The sequence below is a fragment of the Syngnathus leptorhynchus genome, chromosome 19, assembly GCF_054491065.1.
Source record: "Syngnathus leptorhynchus isolate UIUO chromosome 19, UIUO_Slep, whole genome shotgun sequence".
Taxonomy (NCBI): domain Eukaryota; kingdom Metazoa; phylum Chordata; class Actinopteri; order Syngnathiformes; family Syngnathidae; genus Syngnathus; species Syngnathus leptorhynchus.
The window spans coordinates 2,715,078-2,735,632 of record NC_141213.1 but is presented as its reverse complement, the minus strand read 5'-3'; the positions used below and the strand labels follow the sequence as shown (position 1 = coordinate 2,735,632).

General features: G+C 42.3%; 2 protein-coding genes across 7 annotated transcripts in view; one reads left to right on the top strand and one right to left on the bottom strand.

Annotated features, from left to right (window-relative positions):
* Positions 1 to 20,555, bottom strand: part of zic1 (zic family member 1 (odd-paired homolog, Drosophila)) — a 158,989-nt gene that overhangs the window by 72,621 nt on the left and 65,813 nt on the right. The gene's annotated exons all lie outside the window — the stretch shown is intronic.
* plod2 (procollagen-lysine, 2-oxoglutarate 5-dioxygenase 2) lies at positions 1,377 to 15,469 on the top strand. 2 transcript variants are annotated; one of them, XM_085939356.1, is made up of 20 exons: positions 1,377 to 1,650; positions 4,773 to 4,864; positions 4,986 to 5,122; positions 5,706 to 5,869; positions 7,116 to 7,228; positions 7,307 to 7,370; positions 7,522 to 7,619; positions 8,048 to 8,149; positions 9,460 to 9,585; positions 9,677 to 9,798; positions 9,926 to 10,030; positions 10,476 to 10,601; positions 11,002 to 11,143; positions 11,632 to 11,694; positions 12,466 to 12,579; positions 12,793 to 12,858; positions 13,009 to 13,113; positions 14,258 to 14,404; positions 14,667 to 14,792; positions 14,857 to 15,469. In XM_085939356.1, the coding sequence occupies exons 1-20, from the start codon at positions 1,548 to 1,550 to the stop codon at positions 15,010 to 15,012; spliced, it is 2,271 nt and encodes a 756-aa protein (XP_085795482.1). In that variant the 5' UTR covers positions 1,377 to 1,547; the 3' UTR covers positions 15,013 to 15,469. The 2 variants fall into 2 exon arrangements, with proteins under 2 accessions (XP_085795482.1, XP_085795483.1); XM_085939357.1 differs by lacking the exon at positions 11,632 to 11,694.

Here is a 20,555-nt window from a genome sequence, read left to right as displayed (position 1 = left end):
GGTCTTTTTTAAGACTGGGTCCAGTGCACTGAGGCAAGACTACAATTTTTTTTATCGTGCTGCCTATATGCAGAAGAGATTCAGCACAACAAACATTTATTTTCGGAACGACTCACTGAATAAAAAAAATGATTAGCCAGCAATTACAGCCAACTGCATTAAAGAGCTTTGTTGTGTGTGTGTAATCAAGGTGATGCTTGTTCGCTAACCTTTGTGTCAGCATGGCTTGTGTTCACTTGACACTCGCGTGGATTACCGGTTCTTCTGAATGTGTTTCAATTCAAGAAAAATTGGCACAGAGCTGCAACTGTCATAGCATGACAAAATCATTTCCAAACATCATCCGGTTCTGTTGAAAAACTGAGTCACAGTCAAATGGTGTCCGGTAAATTTGTCTGGCATGATCTCTATGGACAATTTCAAGGTATATTGTAGAAGTAATCATTCTAATTGAAAAAAAGAAATAGGCCGCGCCACATTCGGACCGCAGCCTTGTGATGTCATTAAGTAAAACAATTTCAGCGGGGCCTCGCATAGGAGGGAACGATTTACCAGATGGGACAAGTCATTCATCCGTAATGAGGAATGAGAACTAAATGAGCCAAAGTTTTGGTTTTAAGGTCAGCGGAGCGTTGAGGCGTATGTAACAGTTGAATTGTACTGTTAGGATGGCGTTTTTCATTAAGAAAAATCAAATAAGCTCGACACACCCTCCAATTCTGCCTGTTTGTATTCCAAATCCATTTACTGCACACTTATCCTCATTACTGCCCATTTAACAGTCGGGTTCCTGTAATTGCAGTGACAAATTCTTTCCACTGACATACAGTACACCCCAAAGCAGCGCTGCATCAAACCTGACAAAAACATAATACTGTGCCCAAAACATTTTTTTTGGGGGGGGGAATAGAGTCTTTAAAATATTCTCAGCTCAAATCTTATCAATCAACTGACTTTGGGTGAAAAACGAGGAACACGCTAGACTGGTCGCCGACACATCAGGGGCGCATAAAAAAAAAATAAAAAAAATTAAAAAAAAACATTTTCAGTCACAGTCCATTCTTACTGATTCAAATTTTGTTTTTAGCACCACTGAATAAAGAGTGTAGTGTAAAAGAAGAGGGAGTGGTGTGGATAGGGGGAGGGTGTAATTGGAGTCTGGAGAGAGGAAAGGAGGGGCAGGGTCTGCTGGGGGCTCAAATACAGCTGCACTCGGACACACTTTCACGCAGGACGTCGGCGTGTTAGGCACCGCTGCTATCTTCCCTCCCTCCTCATCCGAACCTTCCGACACGCTGCCGCTCCATCTGGACCGCGCAGCGCTGCATCAGCAATTAACAAACTTGGAGCTACCCCCCCCACCCCCTTCCCCATCCCCTCACTATTACTGTACTTCTTAAATGTTTTATTGTGAGAGTGTGTAGTCAAAAGAAGAAAAGGACTCTCTGGGGTTTTGCTTGTGACTGGGACCGCCTCGTGCCGGGCTCGAAGGCAATTAGGTCAGGTCAACTCTAGTCCGTCATTTGGGACGACGCACTTTAACAAGGATGGAGTACCTCAAGTTTTGCGTTGTGTTTTGCTACTGGATGTGGTGTGCAAAAGCGGTCATGCCTACTGAGACAACACGGGGTCTTGCGCCTATTCCCAACGGTAAGAAGCTCCACGGTAACAATTTCTTTGTACTACTAGCAATGTGCATGCGATGCAAGTTTGAGATATGTCAACACAGCAGAGAAGCTCTTAACTTTTATGACTTTTTATTGCTCCTGCAACAGGCTACCAATGCCTAAGGCCACTTTGGTTGGTCAAACTGAGGGGTCGGGTCCAACAGTGGGTCACATGCTGAAACTTGATCAATAGTCAACAAAGCACAAAGTTTATTTGTGAAAAGGCACTTTATCGTTGAACACAAGGTACCCCTGTATTTATTTTTTGAATTGCATGGTAGACCTTATCAAATACTTAACGGTCCTTTTATGGTCCAATTACCGCGGGTTTCCCCACCCATGCTTAAAAGTGATGCCAAATCAACATAGCAAGCCCATAAAAAGCTGGGTTAATACACCCGCCTGGACGAAATTATGAGAAGCGTGGCAGCCACTTGCAAACGACGTGTTATTATGCCGGCTGCAAAGTTTGCAGGGTGCACTTGGCTGTCGGTTAAATGCCACCTAGGCGCGAGTGTTCGCCAGCACACTGCTTCTCTATGACTTGGAGGCACAATGGGCTCGATTCTACAGGGTCAAGCAGGCCACCTGTTGGCTAGGCCCGTTTTGGAAAGTAACAGTAATGCCCCGCCACAGCACACTGTTTGACTGCCTGAATGAAACCTTTGACTGACCTTATAGACAACACTTCTGAGCATATAACCACCATTCAGCATTTTGAATGAACACCCAGAATGTCTACAACTGACAATAATGCGATAAATAGCTTAGCTGGATCAAAAAATTGATGAAAAGACACCCGAGAAAAGTTAATTTTGAATAGCGTTGTCGTTTGTGTTTGACTGCGACAAACCCTCAGTTTACTAAATTGACAACTTTTCCTGGACAGTGCAAATTTGTCAACTGTAATTTACAGAAACGGAAACTCCACCTTTGGTTCTGTTGAAAATGTATAATCACGATCTCCATTGTCTCCAAGTCCTTTTCAAACACAGCAACAACTCTTTTGGCAGACCACGCCTGTAATCATACATCAGAACACCGCCAGGGGTTCGCCCAAAATGTCTGTCCAGCGTCTCCTCTTTCAGACAAATATGTACTGTATTGTCTGATTTTTTTTATGTCTCCATTTTAAACAGACTTTCAAAAAACTGTTTCAGCCCAATACCAAACTGCACAACATCAGGGCCGTTCGACTTTTTGAATCATAAAAATCCTTCCAAAAAAGTCACAGAAAATTTCTGAATGACTATCCGACGTGATAATTAAATCTTGTAGTGAACACAGCCAACAAAAGACACTCTCAATTTGCTATGAAAGCATTTTCCAGCAATTCATTCACGCCGTTCGTTATGGTCTTGCTACTATTCCGTTAACTGCGATGACTTTTTAATTTGAAAATAAACGTTATTTCTCGCGCAGTGGATAACCAAAACAATGTCAGGGCAGTCAGCAATCTGGTTCGTTTGTTTTCCCGTTGTCGGTTAAACCAAGATAATTGCAAACACATGGAGTGCTCGGCTTACAGTAGCTGCATGTAACTTGTGTTGCAAATTTGTTACAAACTTATATCACATGTAAGAGGATGCATATCACTTCAAAACATTCAAATGGGTGGGTGGGGGAGGATTTGGATGTCAGAAATATTCTGTTATTCTCATGAAGACGTTCCCATGCTTCGCGTTTCCTCCCGCCTAGGTGGCTTTTGCGGGAACCTGTGAGTCACACCATTTATGCATCAAAGTGTGAAACGTTTACTTTGGACAAATGCGGTACAGTGAGAGAGGGGGGGGGGTGAGAAGCTCAAAATCCAATGCCTTCCTTTCTGTGGACACCTAGTGTTTAGTCTGACGGAGAAGCTATTTGTCCAAAAGTTATGTCTTTCCCGACAACTTCTTTTGTTCCAACAAAAACTGTGTATGGAACACCTGAAAGATTCTCCAAAAATGTCTTGTCTCGGTAGTGAAGAAAAAAAAAGTGTCGGTTTCATCTGTTTTTAGAACCAAGACGATATTCACCTTTGTGTTTACCCGCTGGAAAGTGTCAGCTTATCTCTTTCTAATTGACATGATGGGCCCATTTATTTTCAATTAAAGTGGACAGTAAAGCATGATGGCTGCAAAGCAGAGACACTGGCCAATAAATTCCTTTTAATGACATCAGCTGACTTATCTAGCTGTAATTACACGAACTGACCATGTCAGGGAGTTGTCCAAACATCTTGAGCCAAAGCTCTTCTGGGATGTTAAAATTGTTTTCACCTTGGGTCATCTTCTCACAAGGGGTCATCTTCTCACTAGGCGACCTCCCCTATGAGTAGCTTACAGGCTTGATAAGCCTACAAAAGCGAAACTGCAGACCGCACAAAGCCTAGCTAGTTTAGCGTTACTGCAGCTCAACGTTGAAGGCCTTACCACCGTTAAACTCAGCGTCATCGAACAGATCGCCATTAAAAACAAGGTGACTATAGTTCTACTGCAGGAGACCCACATCAAAACAAGAATCTTCTCACAAGAGCCAGGATGTCAAAGGGTCAGATGACAGCTTACTGTCCCGCACCTGTGTCAATTTGTACTCTCCGTGGGACCTTCAGGAGCTCATTATTTATCTGCCCTCGTCCTCAAATTTACTCAGCGGCCCATTCAGTTTTTTCTGCCAGAGCAGGCAGCTGTTTGTACAGAAAACAACCACTTGTTCGTTTATCTCAAACAGTGGACATATACATAGAAAAATAGTTCACGCTGGCCAAGTAAACACAAATCCACAGGAGAGTAAGTGAACGTCAAGAAAATTCCAGTTGGCTGAAAGCAATGCATCATCTGCAGTAACGTGCATTTTCTGTCATTTAGTTGTAAGTTACATTCATGGGAAAAAAAATCAAAATCCCCTGTCGGCAAATACTGAGGATATTGGAGCCATTTGTTTCCAACATGTTACAGAGCAGCATGACAGCACAGATAACGTCTTTCCTAAATGCAGATGGGAAGATTGCCTTCCGACACTACTCTACATCAGAAGTCCGAGAGCAGCTCTGCTATATTGCTTTTGACACGCAGAGTTTAACATTCTAAGCAAATCAATCAGCTGGTTTTCTTTCCCATCCAGAAAACCTGCTTGTGCTAACCGTGGCAACAGAAGAAACAGATGGCTTCCTCCGCTTCGTGCAATCCGCAAACTATTTCAACTACACTGTGAAGGTGAGATGTTCAGTTAGCAATGCAACATTGGCATCATGGAAGGAAGTGATTAAACTCGGTACATATTGTTTGCACATTCAAAAAATATGTCCCTATTTATTTGACTTGACTCCTGCCGCAGGTGTTGGGAATGGGAGAACAATGGAAGGGTGGTGACGTTGGACGCTCTATCGGTGGAGGACAAAAGGTCAGACTACTGAAGGAGGCCATGGAAGGTCTAGCTGACCAGGATGACCTTGTGGTCCTCTTTGTAGATAGGTATGTCACATTTTGAGATTTGAGCTTGATGGAGGATATCGTCTTTAATTTATTTTAAATACCCACATCAGGTCTGGCTCCATCATGCCACTGACAGCAATAATTACTTGGAAAGCTTTCCGAGAGAGGCGTTTTTTCAGAATCCCATGAGTCAAAGGTGTTATTATGGTGCAAAGCACCTCGCATTTGCGTGCTCGATGATTTACGAGTTGACAAAACCGTGTCGATGCGGTTTGGAAGACTGACAATTATAATCCCACAGAGCCATCTTTAATGTTCTGCAAATCTACACTACTTAAATTTATTGGGACTCAATGTAGGTTTGAGTCTGAGGAAGCTCTGGAATTCCCAAGTCGTCCTAAGTAAACAGTTTGGCACAATTCCTCCCATCTGTCATAGCAAGCATCAACACGGCTTAACTAAAGGTCGTTGAAGGAATGCCGACGTGAAGAATGTCCTCTTGTTTGAGAAAAGATTTGTGTCTACCTGGATTAAGAAGGGCCCAAAGTGGTAACGAACTGACCTTAAACAGAGAAAATAAGCTTCTGTCTGCTTTTCAACATACCCATTTTCTCCATTCTAGCTACGATCTTATCTTTGCCGGGGGATCAGAGGAGATTCTCAGGAAGTTCCAGCAAGCCAATCACAAAGTCATTTTTGCTGCAGAGGGAGTGATATGGCCAGATAAGCGACTGGCTGACAAGTACCCGTCGGTCCGTAGTGGCAAGCGCTTCCTCAGCTCAGGAGGTGGGTTGCAAAACATTCCAAGTATGCTCAGAATGTGCATTGTATTTGGAAATGCTTTTGCCAAGATGATGTTGACCAGACAGGATGATGCAACAGAGTGTCGAGCTATGATTATTTGTCTTACAATCCCGTCACACCCACTTCAGCCTCAAGCCTTTTATGGACCCTTTCATTGACAATAAAATCCGATGAAGCATAATCTACAGTTTATAGTGGGGAGACCGCTTATCACTGCAACTACTTGAGACAAGTTCAATATTTAAGTGGTAGAACGGCTCCAAGGAATGCCAACAAACACGAAACCACAAAATGTATATCATTATAGCTTGCTTTAAAACAAACGTGTATTTTGACTGTCGCGGCTGTTTTTTGGAACGGAGATAAGTTCATTCGCGTGACATACTTGCCCAACGACTTTTAAGCGTTACTATATCAATATAGGAAAATACTTGGAATTATATCGTGAAAGTTATTTTGCACACCAAGATTTGGGTAACTCAAAGCAAGAAAAAAAAAAAACACAAAAAAATATTGATTGGGTCCTGCTATGTATCCAAGAGACATAATGACTACTTTTGTCGTGGTCATCAACATGCTGCGACCTCCCATAATGTGGCCTGGCCGCCTTCACTCTGATCACAGACTGCTTTTAGCATTCATTTTCAGAGACATGACATGTGGCTTTGTCTTGGCTCCCCTAATGTGTCGTTGTTTTTCTGAAATTGCTGGGTAGGCCAGCACTCTCATGGCTCCGACCAAAGTGACCAGTTCAACGTTTGATCTTTTTGACTGAAGTAGAGTTTTGCTGGATTGGAATCAAGATCCACATTTGTTTCAGGAGTAGACCAACAATGTCATGAAAAATAAACTAACAAAGCTTTAAGCTTTAGGAACCAATCTACTGGGTTTTACCATAACGTCACAGAGTTGGGAATCATTCGATCCAACATCTCATCAACTGACATGGCGACTTGTTTATAGTTGCCGTAAGCTTTTCTAAATGATAGTCTCAACCCTGCAATCAGTCCTTGCGGTCAGCGTCCTTGGGATAGTATAGGAACAGACGGGAAGAAAGATTGCCATGACAACATTCATTTAGATGTGTTTTAATAGCACACAATGCCCTCTGTGCACTCCTGGCAGACTTTTAAATCATATGGTGAAGTACTTGGTGGACTTTATGGTCCACCATACATGCTAGTTATACATGTATGTTTTTAATTCTCTCGCTGTTTATCACTTTCAGGAATAATTGGCTATGCCCCATACATCAACCGAATAGTTTCGCAGTGGAACCTTCACGACAATGATGATGACCAACTCTTCTACACGAAAATATTTGTGGATCCAATCCAAAGAGTAAGCATTGAAAACTTGAATAATTAATTGCAAATAATGACATTTCCTCAGCCAAACAAGATTTAATTTATCTGTTAGGACACCCTCAACATGACGCTAGACCACAAGTGCCAGATTTTCCAGAACCTGCACGGGGCAATCGGTGAGAAATTACATAAAGTTCTGTTTCTTGCTAAATGTGTGGTGTTTTGGCTCTTTATTCTTTAAGTAATAAAGAACTGCAGTTTTTGTTCATGCGTTATGTCAATTTCCGTAACCAGCTCTGATGTAACTCGTCTATCCGCTTTTGACAGACGAAGTGCTTCTCAAATTTGGAAACAACCGTGTGAGAGTGAGAAACACGGCGTACGATTCTCTGCCAGTGATTGTCCATGGAAACAGGAACACCAAAGTGAGTCACAAATGATTGTCTTCAACGAGTTATGCTTCAAAATTATCGCAGTAGATTGAAAGGGACGATCAAAGAAGGCGCTGAAACCCCTGAGCCAAAACTGTTGAGTCATTCTAACCAGACATTTCAAACATCTGCAGAATAAACTTAAGATGGTAGAACCCTTGACATCAACCCAAGCAGGATAGCTATAGCTGAGTCTCTCTGAGTTCACAATCAAAATATTATAATTTGCTGAAACTGAGAATTGTGTGCTCAGCATCTCTCATATAAATGGTCTCGACTGGCTCTTTACTGTGTAATTTTAAGATGCAATATTTTTAGCAAGTTACGGCCATATTAAAATAAATCTCCCCACCCAGGAAAAATGCTCAAATTACTGCTTATGCCATCATTAATCGTCCGTAACCGAATTCCCTCCCACGCAGATCTACTTGAACTACTTGGCCAACTACGTGCCCAACACGTGGAACTATGAACACGGCTGCAGCCACTGTGACAATGATGTCGTGGATATTTCTCAGTTGAAAGTAGGTCCCATTTTTCTTCCCATCGGTCTTGCGGAACATTTATCGTCAACACACCTCCTCGAGGCTTTAAGGAAAGGATGAAACACTGCCTGCCGGCCATCTGTCTAGACAGTCTGAGTAAGGTTTTGATTGTCCTATTGCAATAGATAAGCAAGACTATTGCTGCCACCCACATCCTCGTTGCAGAAATAATAGACCTACGTACTTTGGATCATTTTAAAAGAGCATAAGTGCAAGGGAAATTACTCAGGCAAGAGAAAGCCCGGCACGGCTGTGGTGAAGGATATGGCTTGTGTGGTTTTCTGAAGGGAACATTTAAAGGGGTGTCACTACTGACCGGCCTTCCTTTTTTGTGGGCTGCTCAGTATAGGGTTTTGTCCACAATCTCCAGTTAGAATGCTCATGTGGAAAATATGTCACAGAGTTCAGCAAAGAGCGCCAACGTCTGCAATGGCAGGAACTTGGAAACGTTTCAAGTTACGTGTCTGCTTAGTGATGACAACATTTAGAACCGGAACATATGGATCCAGTTTTTTATTTACTAACACGAAGAGAACTGCTCAACAGTGATTTACAATATTTTATTTAAGAGCCCTGTGACACTTGTGAAAAGAAATTGTGTCTCGAAACAGTTGAAGCTGATTCAAAACAATAATTAATCTAATGGTGATTTTGAGGATATACAGAAACTGTGTTTTGCTTAGAAATTCTTCTAAAAAATTTGAGTTTTCCTGCCAAGACACTAACAAGGTCGGCAACCGCATCCCAATGCTTTATTTTGTGTATAAACACTGTGTTCAGGGTTACTTTCATTTTCTTTCCCTCCTTGCACATTGGCAGAATTCTTAAGACTCCCATCGTGTGCCTTAAAGCCAGACATTGCAAACCTTCAAATTAGATGCCTCGGCTTGTGTCCCGTTTCATCCCTGTCCCAGAGCCTTGCTATGAACTGGTCACGGATTGCAGACTGGGGTGAACTTTAGTGGCTGAAGCAGATTTTCCTGAGAAAATGTTTGCTCTTTAATTCCTTTTTTTCAAACTGACCAAATATAAAGTCATACGTGGCAGTCCCGAGCAGAAATGAACAATCTGTGCGGGATTTCTTTGGAATGCATCTTTAACCAGTATAGTCCCATAGCAAAGCGACACGAAAGTAAACCAAAAAGCTCAACTGATGAGAATGCCATTTCAAAGTATAAACAGAGCTAATGTGTGGTGTCAAACGTTTGCATGATTTATGCTAAATAGTGCGCCACTTGCCGGACCTGATGTTTGAAATTTCACTGATCTGTTCTGCTCAATTTCAACAGGAGTACCCCAACGTCCTCCTTGGAATCTTTATTGAGCACCCGACGCCATTTCTCTCAGAGTTCTTCCAACGTTTGATTACTTTGGATTATCCCAAAGATAAACTCAAGGTTTTTGTCCACAATAATGTGAGTACGAGTACAATCGGATCTGCCACCTGTTTGTTTTCAAGCGTTTTTTCTATGAATGGCTTTCTAACTTATGATTCCCGATTCTCAGGAGGTTTACCACGAAAGGCACTTGCAGAAGTTTTGGGAGGAACACCGGAACAAGTTCGGCAGCTTAAAAGTCATTGGACCAGAAGAAAATCTCAGCCAAGGAGAGGCCAGAAACATGGCCATGTATGTAAAACAAGCCTCAGATTAGTTCATGGCTCTTTAAATGTTTCACTGCCTTTAACGATTGAGTTGATCAGACAAAATATTAGCGCCCCCTGGCTTTGAGAAATGTGGTTCTTTTTGTCTTTAGGGATCTTTGTCGCCAGGATGCCACATGTGACTTCTACTTCAGCATTGACTCAGACGTGATGCTCACCAACGCACAGACTCTGAAGCTTCTCATCGAGCAGAACAGGTAACTGGAAAAAACTCTTGTGTTGCTGTTAAGTTCACGAGACTGTTGAATTTATTCTCAGAGTGGTAAAACCACAGGCGCATCGCAACGGAGCAACTGAGTTTAAAAATAATCCGCGCCGGTTTCCTGTTTTTCCCGACCACATGGAAACGGCGAAAGAGTCTACAGCGCTAACCCCGAAGTGCCACTTTGCGTTAGGCAAAAATACAAACATGCAAACTCCTGTCTCCTTTCTGCAACCTATAAAATGCAAAGAAAGCATCCCACAAACGACATGTCACGACGGCCTTAGCTGAGCAATGCATGCAAAGCAAAAGTCTTCCAGGGTTATTTTGAGGGAGAGGGAGAATTCTCTCCTGACTGTCAAGTTACCAATGAAAAGAACAAAAAAAAACAAAAGTAGCATAAGTGGAGAAGCATCTTGACAAAGTCTCTTCTTCTACAGGAAGATAATCGGTCCCCTCGTCACTCGCCACAACAAGCTGTGGTCCAACTTCTGGGGCGCGTTGAGTCTGGACGGTTATTACGCCCGCTCGGAAGATTACGTTGACATTGTGCAGAGAAAACGAGTGTAAGTACGATGCTTTTGAACATCTGCACGTGTGCCGCATCACCAACCGCTAGCTACAAAATACAACTAGCAGATGGCACACCGTCACTAAATCTCATCATGACCGACGGCTGGCAAATGTACCAAGTTTTACTGGCTCGAGTCACTTGTGTCTAAAAACAGTTTTATAACCTCGGCCAGATGAGGGCAAAGGAACAAACAGTGCCCCCGACAACATTAAAACCGACCATCCATGAAGGTTAAGGCCTGTGAGGCCAAATGAAAACAGCATTAAATCATCACGTCGCCATACCACACACCTTGTCTTGTGGATTACAACAAAAAAAATCTCCACATGAATGTCAGCTAGTCACATTTGAGTGACAATAGCGAGAAGAGTTTTATTTTGCCTTGTTTCCAGGGGTGTATGGAACATTCCTTACATGGCGCATATCTACCTGGTCAAGGGTGACGTTCTAAGAAAGGAGTTGAAAGAAAGGAACTACTTTGTTCTTGAGAAACTGGACCCCGATATGGCAATGTGTAAACATACCAGAGATGTGGTAAGGATGGCTTTTGATGTATTTATGCTTCTCCAAAAGACATTTGAGAGCAATAGCAATGCTATGAATGATGACCCTATCAAAAAGTCAACAGCACAATGGAATGTGATCAATGGCAAGTATACGTTTGAAACGCATTTTATGTGTCGTGACGGCATGATGGTACTGTGTTCATGTAACGGTCAGCTTTATGTGTTGTCTTTCTTGGTCACATGTTTTTTTAACTGCTAACTGACGACGGCCCGATCCATGTTTTTCAACTTTTTAACATCCAAACTGTTTGTCGTCATTGCTTCAAGCTGTTGAAATGCAACCTGTGCACTGCACTACATCAGGTCTATTTCCAACTTGGAGTCTTTTGCATCCGCTTCAGAGGGAATCTTGCTTCTTTTTCCCATGCAGGCGCATTTCCTCATGTTGCTCTGTGTCTTGATCTGAAATAATAACTCATGTTATCCTATTTACATGATGCCTCTCCTTCATTTTAGACCAGTCAGAGAGAAAAAGAGTCCCCTTCTCCGGAATCATTCCATATGCTCAGGCCCCCAAAGGTTTCCATTTGTTTTGATTACTGTTGTTATCTGAAAGATCCATTTCCAAACGGGTTAGCACTCAGAAGCCATTCCAAGCTTCGGCTTGTTCTAATCTTTGGGTGGATGCTGAAGTGTTTCATAATAAGTATTGTGTACAAGTGCAGTTCTTCGGAAACATGAATTCGTCGTCGAGTTGAAGGTTCTGAAACTTAACCAGATCTGCTGTCCCAAGAATCAAGGAGGAGAAAGTACATTGAAAATCATTACATATTCAAGACCCCTGTCCTGATGCTTGACTGTGAAACTGCTTCATCTCGACATCAGACTAGGCTCTTCTCATCCAATGTATTTGGCTTTTGATGATGGCCAATTGGCAACTGTGGCAATAATCACATTGCTCATGATCCTGACAAAGCCTAGTCTGATTTTGAGTCCAAAAGGGGAATATTGCTCCTGAGATTGCACCCCCCTCTATCCCCTGTTCTCCTGCCCTTCCTTTAACCTTACCAACCCCCACGCTGAACTGTTCCCATGCCACCGACACCCGTATGAACTTCCTAAACCACTCTTATACCACCCATAAATAATCTTAGATTATTTATATGGCTTCTGTTTCTGCTCTACCTAAGTCGGACAAACAGAAAAAATGTCGATTTGCTAGCAGAGTGCTAACCAATCATTGTGTTTACGTAGAAGCATGAATAATGTTCAGCTGGACTTTTATGTGAGACATTTTAAAGAGTGCATTTTCTGCCTGGTGGGTAACGACCTCTTTCCTGTCTGCTGCAGGGAGTCTTCATGTACTTAACAAACCGCCACGAGTATGGAAGGCTCCTTTCCTTGGCCAATTATAACACTTCTCATTATAACAGTGACTTGTGGCAGATATTCGAAAACCCCCTGGTAAGTAACTACCGCCGCTACCTTTCATTTGCAGAGCTAATGCGCTACCACCTGTGAAGCTTTGCAGCCGTAATGAAAAGAATCAAGTCATGAGATGTGACTCCTAACGTGCCATGTGGCACCGTGGGAGACTGCTAGAGGATTAGTGCTGCCTGGTATTCAGGTCATCAAATAGTCCAACAAACGGCCTCTGATATGAATTACTCTTTGCAGGACTGGAAGGAGAAGTACATCGATCCAAACTACATGAAAATTTTCACTGAAAACTATTTGGAAGAGGTTTGTGTTTATTTTACTGATAACAATACAGTCTGGCTGAATGCCGTACATGGACCATCTGTTTTTCATATAAATAATCAGTATTGCACTATTAACAACTCAAGGTGAAGGTGGGGCTTAAAAATTAGTCTTTGTGTGTCTGGCCTGCAGCCTTGTCCAGATGTGTTTTGGTTCCCGATCTTCACAGAAAAGGCCTGTGATGAAATAGTGGAAGAGATGGAGAACCACGGATCGTGGTCCGGTGGCAAGCATGAGGTCAGTCCTGCTAGCGCCGCCTCACTGAACACACACTCACGCTAGCCTGTTGTTCATTCCAGCATCTGCCGGCAGCATGCAAAATAAACCAAAGTCATTCATGTTTGGGAGAATTTGACCTTCGGCTAGTTTGTTCTTTATTGCATTTGGTGGAAGGGATGCGACATGGTCTAAGGAGGGAACTAATAAATATTTGCTTGGATCTATTAGACATTGCAAAAACAGTCCAGAGACTCTGGCCGAAGAATAACCTTTTAAATACTGTAGAAAACCGCATGACTTGGAACACAGGCCTCGAGAGAGTTCTGACTTTTAAAGAGTGAAAAAACTACTGGGAACTTTTCAAAGATGTTCCTAATGGATGGCAAATAAGAAAAAGGAGGAAATTGTTAAGCATTAAGATCAATGAAGCGTTGACTAAAGAACTGCATATTTTAACTGTGACCCATTATATTTTCTTTTCAATCATTCAATGACATCTTTGTGTACGCTAATGCCCAATGCATGTGCTCAGAGTTTCCTCCATTAGCCGCAGTATTCCCATTTGAGAGAAAAATAATGTTTTTGTCTCACTGCAAAGAAATGGTGCCTGCAGGAGTAAATAAACAAAAAGCAAACAGCTATAACAAAAGAGCAAAGTATTAGGGGCATCCCCTTTGAAGACTTATAAACATTTTTTTAATGAGGTGCTTGTCTTTGTTGTCTGATAGAGGGCCGTAAATTTGAAGGTAGCTTTTTTTTTTTTTTTTTTGCTGGGGGCTGTAGGGTTGTATATTGACCAGATGTGAAAAGAAAATGGACTGCCTTAGTTTATGATTGCCCATACGCCTTGAATACAGTCGTAAAAAGGGATTATGATGTTTTGTTGATTACATCTATAATGTCTTTAAGTTTTTAGGATATTGGTAATTAAAGTCCCACCACCGGGAGTAGTAGGAAGGTTAGGTCGCAAGAATTGCACTTAAACGCAGTGAACTGACAAGACTGGCTCATTGTCACACCGAAGTCCTCAGAAATTGTCTATGTGGGAATGTTTAAGCGACTCAGCACTTTTTAAACCTAATAACCAGGTGGATCTGTCAATCGGACTCCAGGAAGTTTAATAACTATAATTTGTGTACTTTTGTGTGTGTGTGTTCAACAGGACAAGCGGATTACCGGTGGCTATGAGACAGTCCCGACGGATGACATCCACATGAAGCAAATCGGATTTGACAAGGAGTGGCTTCACTTTATCCAAGAGTTTATCGCGCCTGTCACGCTGAAGGTTTTCTCCGGATACTATACCAAGGTGTGTAAAGCCTCAGAGATGTAGCCAGGGGTGGTGTCACAAAAGGTATTTCAAATTCAAATGCTCTTTGAAGACTTGCATTGTATGACATAGGTCCTGGAACATTTCTGACACATTGTATTCTCAATGGCCAATAGCTTCAGTAGTATAAAAAAGTTGGCAGTCCCCCAAGAAACAGGCCTGGACATGCACATGTTGTAACTTTGTGATACATGAAGACAGCGTTGACAACTAAGTTGATGTATTTTCCATCCCGTTGCAGGGTTACGCACTCATGAACTTTGTAGTCAAATATACTCCAGAGAGACAATCATACCTGAGGCCCCACCATGACTCCTCCACCTTCACTATCAACATTGCCCTCAATAACAAAGACAAAGACTTTCAGGTAAGTGTCAAATAGCTGACAACATGCTGAGACTGTTTTGAAAGCACGTCTTGACACTTCTTAGGGTGGCGGCTGCCGTTTCCATCGGTACAACTGTTCTGTAGACTCGCCGAGGAAAGGATGGAGCTTCATGCACCCAGGACGACTGACTCATCTCCACGAAGGTCTACCCACCACCAACGGCACACGCTACATCGCCGTGTCCTTTATCGACCCCTAAAAAAAAATGGCTTTGTTTTGTACCTCTGTTTTGTAGCTATGCATTTTTTTAAAGCTATTTGCTTTAAAAAGTTGAGTGAATGCATGAAGCCAATCTCTGTCAGACAGAGTGTTGACTGGAAATGGGAAGTGGGTACGTGGTGAATTGTCACATTAGGTACACCAAAGTCGTTTTGCTAGCAGGGTACACCAACAATTCTTTTGGTGATGAAAGAGAGTTAAAGTGTTTGTGGTTCAATCATCTATTCTCATATTTTGCACAGCAGAAATATAAAACAGGTTACCTGAACTCGCCTTGAATTTTATCTAAACTGTGTGACTTGAAGGTCTGTCACCTGCCTTTTGAAAGTTCATCTTCATTTTCAAAACAAAACCTAAGAAAAAAAATGTGTGAATGGATTTTACAACTCTGAAAATTGCCTTGTTAATTTATTGCCAAAATGTAATAAAAATCAAACAGATTTGAGATTTGATTATTCAGATTTCTATTTTGAGGTGTGACGATTAAATCGACAACTCATCAGCCCAGACCATCGAGCATATCCTCCGAGATCATGCAGCCTGAGCAACGCTGACTTGCTGAATGTGAATCAGAACACCCGAGAATGGTTGGCTGTTTGGCGTGACAAGCTATGATGATGAGTTGCTCACATAAGGAATGTTAAAGCACAATAGTTAGGAGGTTTGTTTATCTTTGCACAGTAGTTGGGAGATGAGAAATCTGTCGGAATGTGTTATGTTTAGAGAGACGCAATTTAATTTGTTAAATATCTCAGAAATAATTTCCCTTCCGAGGAAAAAAAAAAGTACACAAAATCTGACCTTCCCATCACTTATGGTTATATTTTACAAATGGGGCTACACTGACTGGCTTCCCACAATGAGGCCAATATCAGGGAAATACACGTTTCTTCTCCACCTCGGGTGAAAGCGAAATGTACGAGTTGCTGGTATTTAACAAGTTGGGTGAGACGGGAGGATGGGGTCAGCTCTTTTCCTCAAAGAGCCCTTTGTGGTCATCACTCCCCTTGGACTACATTGCAAACAGCCCCTCTGAAAGGAGACATTGACAAAAAAAAAAAAAAAAAACATCCCTCCCCAAACTAACAGATTCTCACAGGGAAGGAGAAAAGTTTTTTCAAGTCAGAAATATTTCTTAACTTCTTTTACAAGTTTTTTTTACCAGCCAAACAGTTTACCATCAATACACTAGGTGAAAGTACTACTTAGTCAAATTACACGGTGACTTTCTCCAAAGTAATCAGCTACTCCACCCGCTTAGACAGATAATGATTTATGATGGTGACAAGATGAAGGAAGGATGGATGCGAGATGGGGAGTTGTCCAAAACCACTGAAGAAAAATACAAGTTACACTGCATGCTTTTCAAGAGGTATTTTGGGAAACTTTCAATGATCGTTCCGTCTGTTTTGTCTGGTTACTGTGCCTGCTGATGAAGGAATGGGTGTGTATGGTGTTCTGGTCTGGGGGTCTTTGAGTGCGTAATAGAAACTGACTTGTATTTAGTTTCTCATATTAGATTTTACAACAAACAAAGTTCCAGAATTATAAGTGACAAGCGACAGTCTTTGCAGGGTTCACCCGAGAACAGATGAACTTGTGCCACGTAACTCGATTGCAGTAGCCTAAGATCTGGTATCTGTGTAGCTCTTTATTCATTGCTACATTATAATTTTAGAGTTCTGCTTCTTTGGCTCCAGATTACACTTCTTCCACAAGTCAGTCCAATTCTTTTTTGTTGGGGCTCTGAACTTTTTGCTCTCTGAGAAGAAACATAAGGGCAGTGTCAGACTAGCAATCTAGTAACCACAAACAATCTTGACAAAACCAGCGATGATCCGCCCTGATCCTCCTCAGTGCTGGCACTCTGGCTCCGGCTAAAAAGACAGACCGCAAGTTTGGCATTTTTTTTCTTGGATACTTCTACTGAAGAAAGTCAACCAAGCTGGACGTTGTGGTCCCAGGCCGGTCTGACCGTGGACCTGCTTTATTTTGACTCTGACAGGTCGTCGCGAAAGGATGATTAATGATGACGGTCGATGGCTATATAATGCTCAAGGAACATATTTCCAGAGCAACAATGTCTAACAACAGTTAATTTTTTTAAAGTAGTCAGGTCTTTGAAGAGTATTTCAATTCCTCAAGGCTCGTTGTACCATCTCACAGCCCACTTGCAAGAATTACATATGACAAAGTAGAAGTTAATCACGGGCACTATGATATTTCCTTTGTGTGAAATTATAATCACTTGGTAATCACAAAAATTACTCTACGGGGCCTTTTAGTAAAGTTTGAGATGGCAGGAGACACGGGGCAATTATAATATCCTGTTAGACAAGGTGCTGCAAGGCGTAATAACCAGGTTGGCTGTCTCTGGGACCATATTTAGTCTTGGAAGGTCAAGAGCACAGTAACAAAGTTAAGTGCTGCTCATTATGGAGCGCCAAAGACCACCCCGACACTTTTGCTTACTTCCTCCCTTCGTTTTCACTTAATAACAGGGAAGGGAAGATGCGAGCAATCCCAAAGACCTTTCAAGCAATATAACCTCCCAAGAATGCTAAGTTTCAACAAGACTTGCAACTCAAACATTCCCAAGCCGCTTCTTCCCGAAGATACACCACCCACGATTCTAACGTGTACACATTTTTGGGGGATTCTGTGTGTTGTTTGGTATTTTGGTAGAATCCCTTGAACCTTTTTTTTTTACAAATCAATGTTTATCAGTTGTTTTGATTTATTGTCGGAAATCTGAGCTGCCGTCACACATATGCTTCCACTTTGGGAACTTTGGTTTAATTTGCTCAAAATCACTGTCAACCAAGCCTCTGTATATAAATACTCCATATTAATCCACAATGTTTATTTACATTAATAATGAGAGGAGAAAGTGACTGTCCAGGCTAAACCACATGTTGCGTCAGAAGTCACCACTCCCTTAAACTGATTTTTCTTCCAAATTTATGGGAGAGCCATATCTAGACAATTAAGAGGGAAATCATTTTTAAAGCCTTTTTCCCGGACTACATTGGCCATACTTCCAAAAGTGGGCCAATCTGAACAGAAGGCATTGACATAACAATGAGTCACGGTAGTCTGGGCAGGGCTGACATCATTTCCTGTCAGGCACAGTAGGTCTGGAATGTAACCCCCACTCCTTAAACGCACAGTCACCCATCGCAAACCTAAATTTAAATTTTGAAGGGGGCTTTGAAAATAATCTTAAGAAAGTCAGCCTCAAGGTTCTTCAACTGAAGCGTTTCAGTTAAATTTGTCGCGCAGTGAAGTAGCACAAAACTACAATAAGCCAAGAAAAACCTTTGGGAATGATGATTCGCTTGAGTATTTGCTACAGAAATGCTCTGGAATTCAAATTGCAGGGAAATGCCCTCCTCCTCCGGTTCCACAGAAACAGGCAGAGTGTTTTTCCTCTATGATGTCCCAGTGCGGATGGAACACGAAGCTTCATGCCAAAATGCTGATGTTACAACTGTGAAGTGATGAAGTACCATTCCACAGAGATGCAACGGAGAACAGTATACAAGCTTGACATGATTTAAAGTGATATACATCATATGAAGACCATAGTGTGACTCATGAGCAATCAGAACAGAGCTCTCGCTAGGTTTCTGGAAAAACAATGTAGAACCTATAATGTCGTCCTCGCGGCTGTATCTCTACAGGTTGTCTGCAGCGTGGGATGGACATCTGGTCAGCAAAGAACAGCGGTGTTTGGCAGCGAAATCATGCTGGGCTTGCTACACATCGGGTACTATGGAAATCCAGGAAAATCGTTTAGACTATCCAGTTTAGACGTTTAGAATCAAGATGATTGCTTATTCTACATGTGAAGCCATACATCCCACCATCTATTTTTTTTAGACCACTTGCCCTCATTAGAGTTGCGGTGAAACTGGAGCTTGTCCCAGTTGACTTTGGACGAGAGGAAACTGTTCAGTCGCAAGGGGGTTGATATACGGGAAAATGAGCTAAAGCACAGTGGTCGCCAGAAGAGCAAAGGGCACGGACAAATATCTTCACAGCCAACTAATTTGGACAGTGCGTGTTAGAAATCCAGTGTGTTAGCAACAGAGTAAATAAAAAAAAGCTTTGCTTCACATTTGCCTTCAAAACTTGGTGTAACGTTGTGGTCAACCTAGTTAACAGCAGAGCAGAATTCCAAATGAAAATTAAATACAGCTTATCTTCCAGCGGGTACGCCCCCTTGTGTTCAAATGAGATTCTGCTTCAAGTTGCCTCAGCGGTTTTCAAACTGAGCTCGGTGAACCCCCAGTGGGCCGCAAGCCGTAACAACGGGGTCCCCAAATTAACTTGCAATAATGGTGTTGTTTCATTCAAAACTGAGGCCTAGCAAACTAACCAACCAAACACACTAAAACAATTGGAGCCTCTACTTTTGTTCATTACGTATCACCGCATCACAGTCAACATTTTGAAATCACCTCCTCAATAAATGCAGTCATTCAAAATATTCAACCCCCACAAAACAGGAGTGCTGATTCCGCTGCAGTGCACAAGGAGGTGCCATAGAGCTGCAAATGATTCTTTCCAAACTCCCAAACTGTTGCAAATGCCACAAATAACTGAGCTCATGATTGACGATGTGAGGTTTTAAGTTTCTGCTCCATTCATGGAGGGCAAACTGGGTCATGGTGTATAAACATCATTTAATAATAATGCCAGTTCATTAGTGCAACACCCAAGCAATCTCTTTCATCAGCTGAGTACGAGAATGCCAGTGGGGACTTGAAAGCGCATTTGGGAGGGGAGGGGTGTGTGGGGGGGGAGTTTGGTTGGGGAGCCAGCAAACAGTTAACGTGGTTGTTCGGTGGATTTCTGCGCCTTCAGTGAATCAGTGATCACAACTGAGCTTCAAGTGTAGAGTAAACAAATGTTTTCACGAGCATCCATTTGGGACTCATTGATGTCTCATACAAAGGCTTCGATGGGAGGATGGAGATTTTGCTTTAAGTTTGCTTGCATGTAAACAATGTGAACAGCCCAGATTGCGGATCGTTTTCAAATCCGTGTCACATTTTTTTTTTAAAAAAGCTAAATATACGGGCTTGGGGAGTGGAAGTTGTACAAATAATGACATACGGGTGGGATTCAGGAATTATAGATAGCTGGAAAATAAAGATATAAAACCGCCGTGGCGGTCGCTCTTCGATGTTTGCATCCAGGGAGATGTGATGGATGTCGGCAGGAGCCATGAGGTGACGCCAAGGGTTGTCTGCGGCGTAATAGGATCTGAGGGATTCTTCTCGAGGTGGCTTCCAAATGGCTCAGCGATGAGGACACTTATCTACCAACATTGTGGTCCTGAGAGGCAGCTTGTGGTGGGAAAGGGATGGAATTGGCTCTTCGCCGCTCTTTGGGTCTGATTTATGGTGGCACCACAGGCACCTTGCTGCCATGTTATTTTAGCATTTGGCCAATGTTACACACTGACTCACATGGAGGTTACATGCAAACGTGGGCAAAGGAGGGGAAGATACCAGC

Excerpts from the sequence above, each read along its gene's own strand:
- plod2 (XM_085939356.1), top strand. The coding sequence starts at position 1,548 with ATGGAGTACCTCAAGTTTTGCGTTGTGTTTTGCTACTGGATGTGGTGT. Across the intron at positions 1,651-4,772 it reads TCTTGCGCCTATTCCCAACG|AAAACCTGCTTGTGCTAACC; the intron begins GTAAGAAGCTCC and ends TTTCCCATCCAG. Across the intron at positions 11,144-11,631 it reads GTAAACATACCAGAGATGTG|ACCAGTCAGAGAGAAAAAGA; the intron begins GTAAGGATGGCT and ends CCTTCATTTTAG.